The sequence below is a fragment of the Phacochoerus africanus genome, chromosome 5, assembly GCF_016906955.1.
Source record: "Phacochoerus africanus isolate WHEZ1 chromosome 5, ROS_Pafr_v1, whole genome shotgun sequence".
Taxonomy (NCBI): Eukaryota; Metazoa; Chordata; class Mammalia; order Artiodactyla; family Suidae; genus Phacochoerus; species Phacochoerus africanus.
The window spans coordinates 44332835-44344589 of NC_062548.1; the positions used below are offsets into that span (position 1 = coordinate 44332835).

At 60.8% G+C, this 11755-nt stretch overlaps 1 protein-coding gene across 1 annotated transcript; it reads right to left on the reverse strand.

Moving 5' to 3' along the window:
- Window positions 1-6073: 6073 nt before the first annotated feature.
- On the reverse strand, window positions 6074-11427 carry PRSS22 (serine protease 22). The gene is made up of 8 exons (XM_047780816.1): window positions 11367-11427; window positions 10943-11005; window positions 10236-10352; window positions 9649-9675; window positions 9159-9330; window positions 8660-8937; window positions 7090-7247; window positions 6074-6559 (listed from the first exon to the last, which is right to left on the reverse strand). The coding sequence occupies exons 3-8, from the start codon at window positions 10315-10317 to the stop codon at window positions 6260-6262; spliced, it is 1017 nt and encodes a 338-aa protein (XP_047636772.1). The 5' UTR covers window positions 10318-10352; window positions 10943-11005; window positions 11367-11427; the 3' UTR covers window positions 6074-6259.
- Between the last annotated feature and the right edge of the window lie 328 nt (window positions 11428-11755).

Below are 11755 nucleotides of genomic sequence, written 5' to 3' on the forward strand. Positions count from 1 at the left end.
CCACAAGGATTAATCAGAGCAGCAGCAGCAGCAACGGTGACAACAACCGAATGTACCTCCCGGGCCCAGTCGCCCGGCCCGCGGCCTACTCACTCCGACGGGGTCGGGTCCGTCCCGAGCGGGGCTGGGCTGGGCGTCTGCGCCGCGGGGAGAGCCTGACGCCCCTTCGCTGTGGCTGCAGACGCCGCCCGTTCCTACAGCGCAGCTGCTCTCAATCTCCAGGGAGGCCTGCGCGCCAACAAGGCACAGGTGCTAGGGCCGAGCCGGAGCCCGGGCCCCCCGCCCCACGCAGCTGAGGAGGCAGCACCGCCCCGCTGGGGGCGGGGGCGGGGTGGGGGAGGAATCCGCCCGAGTGCCCCCCGGGCATCCTCAGCTGACCCGCGCGACCACCGTGCTGCCCGGACACTTTTCTCTCCACAGCCTGGGTTTCCCCTCAGTGGCCTCTCCTGGGAGGGACCCGTGGTGGGCTGTGTCCCCTCCTCCCAGCGCCACGGCCCCTCCACCTGCAGACGCGGCTCTGGGGTCAGCGTCCTGGGGGGGAGGCTAGGGGGCGGCTTGCGGGTCCCTGAGCCACGACAGTGGCCTGGAGCCGTCGCTGGGCAGGATCCCGCCCGCCCCATACAGGGAGGAGCCGTCAGAGGTTTTGGAATCGGAGAATGATGGATCTGGATCTGACGGGTTGTGAGAGAACCACTCTGGTGCTGGTGGGAGCAACAGCAGAGGCAGGGGATCAGTCTCAAGGCCGCTGCAGAAATCCAGGATAAACTGGGGAGTGGCTGGGATGGCGCGGGAAGAAGCGGGCAGATTTGGACCTGTTTCGAAGGTACGTAAGAAACAATAGGATGTGCTGATGGCTTGAATTTACAGAATAAGGGGAAGAGTCAAGGAAGCCCCCACATTTATGCGTTTTTATTTTTTTTTTAGGGCTGCACCCGAGGCATACGGAGGTTCCCAGGCTAGGGGTGAGATCAGAGCTGTAGCTGCAGCCACAGCAATGCCAGATCTGAGCCGTGTTTGTGACCTACACCACAGCTCAACAGCAATGCTGGATCCTTAACCCACTGAGCAAGGCCAGGAATCGAACTTGCATCCTCATGGATGCTAGTCAGATTCGTTTCCACTGAGCTATGATGGGCACTTCCATGTTAGGGTTTTAAAATCATTCTCATGGAGGTAGAATTTACACACAGTTAAGATTCACCATGTTTAATGTATAGTCCTACGAGGTTTTTTTTTTCTTTTTTTTTTTTTTTGTCTTTTTGCCTTTTCTAGGGCTGTTCCCGTGGCATATGGAGGTTCCCAGGCTAGGGGTCGAGTTGGAGCTGTAGCCGCCGGCCTACACCAGAGCCACAGCAACGCAGGATCTGAGCCACATCTGCAACCTACACCATAGCTCCCGGCAGCACCGGATCCTTAACACACTGAGCGAGGCCAGGGATTGAACCCTCAACCTCATGGTTCCTAGTCGGATTCATTAACCACTGCGCCACGACGGGAACTCCAGTCCTATGAGTTTTGATAAATTCATTCAGTCATGTAACCATCCACCACCATCAAGATACAGATTCCGGGAGTCCCCTGGTGGCTTAGTAGGTTAAGGATCTAGGGTTGTCACTGCTGTGCCTCAGGTCACTGCTGTGGCACAGGTTCAACTCCTGGTCCTGGAATTCCCACCTGCCACACGAGGCCAAAAAAAAAAAAAAGGTCCCCTCTCCCTTGGTGGGCAGTCCTTCCCCCAGCCCAGCCCCGGCAAACACCGATCTGCTCTCTGTCCCTGCAGCTTTGCCTTCTCCACAGCATCAGATAAATGGAAACCCGATATGGAGCCTCTGGATCCGGACTTCCTCCTCTCAGCATCGTGTGCTTCGGAGTCGCCATGGTGTGTGTGTGTGGCACGTCCCTTTTCGTTGCCAAGAAGTCTATGGACTGGATGTGCCCGTTTGCTTATCTACCCACCAGCTGGAAGGCAGGGGTTGTCTCAGCTCTTGTCCGTTCTGAATAAAGCCGTCATAAACAGGTGCAAACAGATCTCGTGTGCGGACGTGCTCTTCTCTCTTGATCTCAGGAGGAAGGTTGCTACCCGCGTGTTAACACGTAAAACAGTCAGCATGTTGTCACAGGGCTGGTGCCACACCGAACGCCCCCCAGCAACGCATGGGCATTCCAGTTGGTCTGCATGCCCAGCGTCACTTGGTGTTGTTAGAACCCCGAGCTTCTCGAAGTGACCAGCTGGAAGTGAGGACGGCTGCCGTGTGCTGAACTGGGGAGTTCTGTCGGTGGAGCAAGTGTGGGAGGGAATGGTGGGGTTCACTGGGGGTCGTGCTCCAGTTCGGATATCTGTAGGGAATTTACCAGAGGATGCTGGGTGGACACGGGAGAGGGAACGCTGGAGTCACGCTGTGGATGGTGCAGAAAGCTGTGAAAGCAGATCATCCCCAGGGAGAGGGCACAGGTCGGTGAAGGACGGGAGAAGCCCCAGGACAGATGCTGGAGCATCCATCGCACCGCACGTGGGAAGATGAGGAAGGACCAGCAGACCAGACCTTGTTCTGCGAAAGTCATTCTTGCCTCCCCAGGAGCAACTGAGACAACCGTGTCCCTGAAAACGGTTATTTGCCCTGGTTTGCCTGGCCCTGACTGTGGAGGAGCTGCTGACGGGAAATCAGACCCATGGGCCCACTGGGTCAAGGTCAAGCGGTGATGCCAATGGGCACGGCCCCCACCGTCTGACGCGCTCTGCCTTCCCCCGCCCTCTTATGCACTGGCACTCTGCCAGTCGGCCTGGTGTCCGCAGGTGAGGTCCAAGGCTCAGGTCTTGAGGGTCATCTCACGGGCCCAGGCATCATTTCAACAAGCAACTTTGCGATGCTATGAGCACGACCGCCTGGGCACGGGTGGCCAAGCTGAGTGGGGAAAAGCCATTCTCTGCTCCTCCATGTGGAACCAGGCTGCCCAGGCAGTGCGGGGAGCTTGGGAAGATGGTGACCTTGGCGTGGACACGGGTGAGCTCGTAAGGGCACCACCAACAGAGGCAATGGTGAGACTCCTTGAGCTGTCTTCCGGGCAGTGGCACTGACTGGGAGACTTCGAGCAGGAAAGGGAGAGGAAGGAAAGACTTGCTCCGGAGGCCACCTGAAACTACCTGGGGCCCCCTCTGAAGGTCCAAGGTTCTTGTGGTCAGGTATAAACCCAAAGACTTTATCTGACCTACTGTTTCCATGACAACAGCAACAAAAAATTTCTGTACAAAACCCAGAAAGTTTTGTATAGGAGTTCCCGTCGTGGCTCAGTTGTTAACAAATCCGAGTAGGAACCTCGAGGTTGCGGGTTCGATCCCTGGCCTTGCTCAGTGGGCTAAGGATCCAGCATTGCTGTGAGCTGTGGTGTAGGTTGCAGATGTGGCTCAGATCCTGCGTTGCTGTGGCTCTGGTGTAGGCCGGCAGGTACAGCTCCAATTCGACCCCTAGCCTGGGAACCTTCATATGCTACGGGAGCGGCCCTAGAAATGGCAAAAAGACCAAAAAAAAAAAAGTTTTCTATAAATCTATTTTAAAACGGAGAGTTTGGAGCTGGTATGTATATCTGTCACAAAGGCATTTAGCTGCAGTAAAAGCAGGTTTGACCAACAGTAGCTTAAAAGCACACAGAAGGATGGAGGTGGCTGTCTACAACAGGGGCAGCTTCTCAACCATGTCCTCACACTTGCAGCTTCTGAATCTTTGTTCACGGCCAATGTGGCACATCCATTTGTAGCCTCATGGTGACAAGATGGCTGCTAAAGCTCAGGCATCAGGTCTGCATCCAAGGCTAGAAGAAGGAGGAAGGTGGAAAAGGACAATGCCATCTGAATATGTCCCTTTTATCAGGAAAAAACAAAGTCTTCTCAAGAAGCCAGCCATCAGACACCTGCTTGCACCAGACCTTTGCCGGGGACTGTGCACGGGAGTGTTTAGCTTTGCAGCCTCTGCGGTGGAGGCAGCAGCAGAGAGCTGCTGGATGGGGTCTGGGCTTAGTCAACCACATTAAACCTGATTTACACGCTTGTTCTGGACACAGAGTGGAGGCAAGCAGGCCGGCCTCTGGCAGCGTGGGTGTCAGGGTGGCGGAAGGGCTAAAGATCCGAGGAAGGAGGGTGGGGAGGAGCGGGAGCCTATCCTCGCAGCCCATGACTGAGGTCGTAGGGGCATCGGTCACTGTGGCCAGATGGCCCCACCCCGAGGGCTGGGCCACGTGGGAGGTCAAAGGTGAGACATCTGCCCGCCCCTCCCCAGCACTTGCCCTGGAGGAGAGAGCTGTGCAGGTCTCCACGTGGCCCTGCCCCCAGGTGCGGCTCTCACCCCTGCGATGCCAGGGCTGGACCCCCATCCCACTGGGGAGGGGTCCTTGGACATCTCACACTGAGCTTCCTCGGGCCAGTGGAAGGTGCCCTGGGCTCAGGGGCTCCCCAGAGGCTGATTGCAAACTCAGAAAACGCAGCCTCACCTGAGTGTCCTGCATTTATGGGGTGACTTTTCCGCCCCAGCAGATGCTGCTCGGTGTCACCCCCTCAGGGGCTTCTGTCAGGACGACACTGGAGGCAGAGGGGTGGGGTGTGGAACAACTGAGACACAGGGAGCCAGATACTCAGGGAGCCAGAGGGACAGAGACAGAAGGAGTGGAGCACAGGTCCAGGAACGGGACGTGGGGGAGCGATGAGCAGGAGAGGGCCTGGGGACAGAGGGAGCTGAGACAGGGAGAAGGGCAGCAGATGGGCAGGAGCAGGGGGACTGAGGCCAGAGGAGCGGGAGGGGACACGGGAGGAAGGGTGACAGGTAAAGAGGGAGCAGGTCACAAAGGGGAGGGGCCTCAGGTGGTTTCGGGGTGAGCAGGAGGCCAGGTTGAGTCTGGGCTTTTGTTTTTGTTTTTGTCTTTTTAGGGCCACACCCTTGGCACAGGGAGGATCCCAGGCTAGGGGTCGAATCAGAGCTGCACCTGGCGGCCTACACCACAGTCACAGCCACGTGGGATCTGACTACGATCTACACCACAGATCACGCCAGATCCTTCACCCACTGAGCCAGGCCAGGAATTGAACCTGTGTCCTCGTGGATATGCGTCAGATTTGTTTCCACGGAGCCGCGACAGGAACTCCTAGAGTCTGGTTTTGAAGCCCACCCCCGCAGTATCGACTATGATCTGGTCACAGTCGATCTGGATGCGGGGAGAGTGGGACCGAGTTTCAGAGCAGTCCTCCCAGTAAAGGCCGCCCAAGCAACCGAACCCCCGGCGCTGCCTCCTCGGAACCCTCACTGACCGGCTCGTGTCGGAGACCCTGAGGCAGCCGCGCATCTTCTCGCTCCTTCTTACGGCTGAGCCTCCTTGTCTTCTGCCCTCGGTTAGAATAAATCCTGCACATACCTGTCAAACCAACCGTACAGCCCAGCCCTCTGTCTGCACATTCACCCGTCCCGGGGGAGCCCAGGTGGGCTGGGACAGAGGCCCGGATGCGGTGGGGTGTCCGGGGCCCTGGGAGGGAGGCAGGGCTGGTCCAGGAGGCCAGAGGCTGGGTGGCAGAGAGCAGGAGGTGGGAAAGGGGAGCATCAGCTGGTCCTGGGAAGGGCAGGAAGCCAGGCAGGTCCCCTTGTGGCCTGGGACATGGGGTCAGGTGAGGTGACTTGCTGTCTCATTGTTTTGCTCCCTCCTCCCTGGGGAGAGTCACAGAATCTGCCATGAGTCACCCCTGGGGTGACTCAGCTCTTGGGGTGCAGCGGCCCTGGCTGCCTCCACCAGGAGCCAGCAGACTCTCATGTGGGTGGCCCTGCTCGGGGCCAGCCAGCCCCGTCTTGGAAACCCAACAGGCAGGCTGGGAGCCTGGACCAGCTTGGCAGCCTCCAACCCTGGGGCCTCCCGGGTGGCAGGGGGTTAGGAAAGAGCAGTGCGCGGCTCAGAGGTCAGGATGTGGCCTCCTGGGTGGGCAGGAGCCCCAGGTCCCTGGCCAGGCCACCATCCGAACCCATAACCTGTCTTCTCCCCTGTTAACCCCAGCCGCACCCCTGCTTCCCAGTGTCTTCGTCCCCGGGGGAAGAACGGGAACTGGGAAATAAATAATTTATTGAAATCGGAGGAATAAATAAGACATGTGGGCGGGGTTACAAGTAACTGTAAAAATCATTAACAGGTATATACACACACAGGCCTCCCGGCCCGGCCTGGGGCGGGGCCACCCCGCGAGGCGATCCGGCGCCAGCACGCAGGCGCCCCCTAGAGGTAGTCGGCTTTTTCACAAGGAGGAAGCGCCGCGCGGTCTCCCGGAAGCTCCCTGACCCCGATGGTCCCTGCCCGCCCCGGGAGCGCGCCGCACCCCGGAAGCCCGTCCCCGGCGCCCTGCGGGCCTACTGCCCTGCGCGTGCCCGCCGAGCTGCACCCCTTGCACGATCCTCTGCACCCAGGAGCGGTGGGCGGCCAGGCTGATGTAGACGCCAGGCCGGTTGCGCTCCGCACAGCCCTCGCCCCAGCTGATGACGCCGGCCAGCAGCCAGGTGCCCTCGACTTGGCACATCAGGGGGCCCCCGGAGTCGCCCTGTGGAGAGGAGGGAAGGTTAGAGACCCGCGCGGGGCAAGGGGCGAGCGGAGCCCAGGGCCCACAACCACCGCGAGTGGAGGCCTTTTCCCTTAGCGGGGGCGCGTTTCGGCAACCAGGGGGGCTGGGGCATCGGAAAGCCACCGGTGCCGCGAGGGCGAGAAAGGACACACAACCCAGGCTTCGTGCTAGACCGTCTCCCTCTGCCCTCGAGGCAGGCAGTGTTGTGACTTGCTTCACAGGTGAGGAAACCGAGGCTCAGAAAGAAGGAAAGTGTCCCAACCCCGCTGCCGTGCTGGCCGTCACCCTGGCTCGCCATGAGCCACCGCGGTGGCCGGGCTGGAGCTGGCACCCTCGCGGAGGATGCCAGTGCCCCGGGAATGGGGTCTGGCACACCGGAGGTGCCCAAAGGCATGAAAGGCAGAGCCAGGCGAGGCTGGGTTCTGCAGGCATCTGGGGTAGAGGGCGCCCCGCGAGGGGCGAGACAGCTCCCGGGGGCAGGGCTGGGAGGGAGAAGGCGGGGCGCTCACCAGGCAGGCATCGCGCTGCCCCTCCAGGTAGCCGGCACACAGCATGTCCTCCGTGATGGCCCCCTGCCCGGTGCCCCGCCAGTACAGGCGGCTGCAGATTCCGGAGTCTATGATGGGAACCTTCAGCTTCTGGAGGGTCTGAGGTCGGGGCAGGGGCACTGGGAGCAAGAGAGAGAGAGTCAGGCTTGGAGCCCCTCCTCCCAGTGGCCTCAATCCCCCTCAGCGGAAGTTCTCAGGTTAAAGGAATCCGTGCTGCTGGGCTCCCCCACCACGCTTGCGAATTCCAGGACTCCACTCTGGACCTACTGAATCTGAATAGGAACAGGCACCCTGAAACGCCTCTGGATCTGGATCTGGATCTTTTTTTTTTTTTCCCCTTTTGTTTTTGGGCCACACCTGCAACATACAGAAGTTCCCAGGCTGGCTAGAGGTCAAAGGTCAAATTGGAGCTGCAGCTTCCGACCTACGCCACAGCCACACCGGATCCTTAGGCTGCTGAGTGAGGCCAGTGAGCAAACCCACATCCTCATGGATACTACGGGTTTGTTTCCGCTGAGCCGCAATGGGAACTCCCTGAAACTCTGCATCTTTAGTGAGATTTCGGATGCCCACAAGCTGCTTAGAACCAGTGGTCCAGGCTTGTCCCATCTCAGGCACTACTTTAGCCGGCCTGGGGACTGCTACTGACGAACAGCCACTCAATGTGGAACATTATCAGGGCTTGAGGAGTCCTCCACGCTGGAATCGGGTCCCATTTTCTTACACGTGTCCTTTCTTAGTCTCTCCGTATATCTGAATCCATATACCACTGCTTCTCTGCTGCTCACTTCATCTAATCCGCTTTGTGTTTCTAAATGATGTTTCCCAACCTTCAGCCTCGGTTTCCCAGATCTGTCCTACCATTAGGGAGATGGCATTTTTCTCCTGCAAATTTTCCCTGCAATTGTGCCATGACGCCACCAGGCAGCGCCTATTCCAGACTTGCAATCCGAAGGCTCTCTGTCTACACCAGGCTCAGCTGGGTCCCCTAGAAACCTCCTCTCGGAGCATCCTGTATCACTTCATAGCTCGGTTGATCTGTCAGTTTTGCCTCAGAACAGAGCCAAAGATACCTTTTAACTAGACGTGATCCAAAACTGTCCGCCCATGGAGTTCCCACTGTGGCTCGATGGGTTAAGAACCCTACATAGTCTCTGTGAGGATGCAGGCTTGATCCCTGGCCTTGCTCTGCAGGCTAAGGATCCAGTGTTGCCGTGCGCTGTGGTGTAGGTTGCAGACGTGGCTCAGATCTGGCACCGCTGTGGCTGTGGTGTTGGCCAGCAGCTGCAGCTCCAATTGGACCCCTAGTCTGGGAACTTCCATATGTGGCAGGTGCAGCAGTAAAAAGAGAAAAAGAAACATTGTCCTCCTAGCCTCCTGTGACTTCACATCTCCGGGCTGCAGCCTGTCTTCTGTCTCTGTCCTGCTCTGCCTGCGGCCTCTATCCTTTGCCGCTCATGGCACCTCTGTCTCCAAGTGTCCACTACCCTCTGTCCCCACCCCCCAACCTCCTAGGGGCAAGACGCCGCACCTCCATCATGGATGCTCCCCCAGCCGGCAATCCAGCAGTCAGTGCCCGGAGGGAGCCGGACGGAGGAATCGGGCAGGCAGATGGGCAGGACACGTTCCGAGAACTGGATGGAGCGCTCCAGGCGCACCAAGGCGATATCGGCACGGGAGCCCTCCTTCCAGGAGTACACAGGGTGGGGCTGCACCCAGGCGATACCCACCTCCTGAGACCTCGGGCCTGGGTTCCCCAGTTGCCAGGCCCCGAGCAGCACAGAGAACTGGGCTAGTTTGTTCAGACTGCTGGAAGGAAGAGGGAGGGGTGGCATCAGGGGACGCACAGGTGGCCAGGAAGGGTCTGGGAAGGGTTCCCCGGGAGCAGCAGGCGCATGAAGGCACCGGAAGCAAGAGTGGCTTCTGGGCAGAAGCAGGGATGCTCCCAGTGGGCCCAGATTGGACTGAGGCCTGGAAACCTGGGCCATGTGGGGAGCCTGGAGTCTGGGGAGGGGACTGGCCATACGTACCCTTTGAAGCAGTGGGCAGCTGTGACCACCCAGTGGCTGCTGAGCAAAGAGCCTGCGCAGTGGTGGGTGCCGTTCTTCTGGATGCTCACGACCCAGGGCCACTCAGCACCCACGCTGTCCTCGCCGCCCACGATGCGGTTCAGCTGCTGGGGCTTCCCACAGGCTGGGGGGCCTGGCGGGGGAGGGGCCAGTGTGACCTCCCCTGGGGCACGATCCCCTCCCTTCCAGCTCCCCCTGCCTCCTCCAGCACTTAGGCTGTGCTCTGGTCCGAGCAGCCCCCATCCTCCCCCCTGACCCTCCCCGCTCTGGCCGGCCGGACACTCGGTTCACTGTTCCCTTTACTCTGGGGCCACTCGCCCCCTCCTGGGCCTCCTTTCCTGCCTGCCTTCCTCTCCAGCTCACCCCCCTCCAGCCCCTGGACAGACACACAGACACTGCCCTGCTCTTCAGGCCGCCTCCCTCCCCGTCCGGGAGAGCAGCTCCTACTCACCAGTTATCTTGGCAGCGTCCGGGGTGGCTGAGGACAAGAGAGAGGCAGAGTCAGGCCGGCACAGGGGCCCCCAGTGCCAGGCACCCTCCCCAGGTGCTCGGTCCCAGGGCACCTCCAGGCCACCCTGGGCGGGGCACTTCCTGAAGCCTCTGAAGGGAGGGCGGACAGTCATCTCAGGCCCTCACCGTAGCAGCAGCCGTACCCGCCCAGCAGCTGCCTGTCCAGCCCCGGCCCCATGCCGCCCACCCTGCCTGGGGGGCGAGGGACCAGCGTCTCCCAAGGGAGGATGAGAGGGACCACCCCCCAGGCCCAGGCCTGGACGCCGCTGCCCCGGCAGGACAGGCGGGAGGGATGAGGAGGTAAGCAGCCCCCGACAGAGCCGAGATGCTGGGCGCTGTGTGCCAAGCCCTGCCCTGTAGTGGCGCCTCTCACGGGTGGAGGCAGGTGAGGCTCAGAGCAGTCAATGCCAGCGGTAGGGAGGAGGGGGGAGAGCACTGAACAGCTGACAGGGCCCTGGATCCAGGCACAGCCCGGGGGAAGGTGCTGGGAGGGCAGGGAGGGAGGGCCGGCAGGTCCTCAGGACTCACCTGGAGCGGCCAGAAGCAGTAGGGCGGTTAAGATCCAGAGGCAGCGCCCCCTCGGGGCGGGGTGGGTCTCGGGAATCTCCATGGCCGGTGGGAGCTGCCGACAGGAGTGCTGGCTCCCTGCAGGCCACCCAGGTTTTATGGAGGGAGGCGGAATGCCGTCGGACCAGTCCCCCAAGTGAGTGGCTCAGTCTCTGCCACCCCTGGGCTGTAGGTCACAGGGAGGGGGTGGGGCCTTGGGGAGGAAACAAGCCGTTAAGGGGACTAGGGGGCTGGGGGTGGAGCTCTAGCTGGGCCCCTTTCCTCAGGCCTGGACCGGGGCTCCGGCTCTGCCTCTGGAGGGGCAGGCCAGGCCTTGACCTTGACTGGGGGTGGAGGGTGGGGTGGAGGCGGGGCAGAGAAAGGTCCCCCTGCAGCCTGAAAGGGAGGGGCCTGGGTGGGGGAGGAAGGTGCTCAGACCCTAGGGCCGGGGTCGCAGGGACAGAAGGCTCAGGGGAGGGATGCTGGGGAGATGGGGCTGGCAGGGGGCTGCCCCAGGCCCGGTAGCGGCTCCCATGACTCAGCGGGAGATCTGGCCCAGCCCGGGACTCTGGATCCCGTTATCCCTCTTCCCAGAAGGCCATGAATCAGGCCCCCAGTGGCCGCCTGTCCTAGGGCCACCTTCCTGTGGGCCCCATCATCACTCGGAAGCCAGAAGACTCACCTCTCACCTGGGCTCCTGGAAAGGCTGGGTGGGGCAGCCAGGTGCCCGGGCAGCTGAGTGATGTGGCTGTCTGAGGAGGGCTGGATGCTGTCTCCCACACCCCACCTCAGCCCCTGTGCTCCCGGGACCCCCGGACCCCCCCAAGGTTAAATGGCTACTAGGCAATGCTGCAAGGGAAGCCGCCCCCCCTCGGAGCTCCCCCCCTGCAGGGTCTGCACCCGCGCCCCCCAAGCAGGAGGAGCCAGCTTCTTCCAAGATGGTCCGTGGATCTCAGCCCCTCAATCATTTGAGCGACAAACGTCACGCTGGCCCTCGCTGTGCCCAGGAAGGGGCACTTAGTGAGTCAGGCACCACCTCGTTTAACCCACAAATCCCTTATTATTCCCATTCTGCAGATGAGCAAACTGAGGCTGCCTAGGTTCGTGACTCACCTAGGGTGCCCCAGCTGGCGAGTAGAGGAGCCTGGATGTGAACCCCGATTCTGGAGAAAGGCAACTAGACTGGACTCAGGGAACCTTGAGGGAGACTGCAGGGAAGCTGTCCAAGGCAAGGGGCACTTCGGGGGGACGGCAGCAGCAGCTAAGCAGAAATGCCAGCTGGGTGGGGGGAGGGGAGGGAGGGTGCCCCCCCCACCTGCTCTCTGTCCTGCCCCCCCAACCCCGCCGGCTCTCTAGCTTTTCCTGCCATGCATACGGCCTGGATCACTCCGCAGGCGACCCAAGGGGCGGGCACGGGTCCAGAGACGTTACTGTCCTCCAGACAGGGCGGCCAGGAAGCGGGTCCCAAAGGGAGGCGTGAGAATTCACGTGTCTTTTCTCTC

Bases quoted from the DNA above. Each gene is read 5' to 3' on its own strand.
- PRSS22 (XM_047780816.1), bottom strand. From the start codon at position 10,317: ATGGAGATTCCCGAGACCCACCCCGCCCCGAGGGGGCGCTGCCTCTGG. The intron at 9,676-10,235 runs GTGAGTCCTGAG...TCTTGTCCTCAG, and splicing joins ACTGCTTCTGGCCGCTCCAG to CCACCCCGGACGCTGCCAAG. The intron at 6,560-7,089 runs GTGAGCGCCCCG...TCCTCTCCACAG, and splicing joins GGCAGCGCGATGCCTGCCTG to GGCGACTCCGGGGGCCCCCT.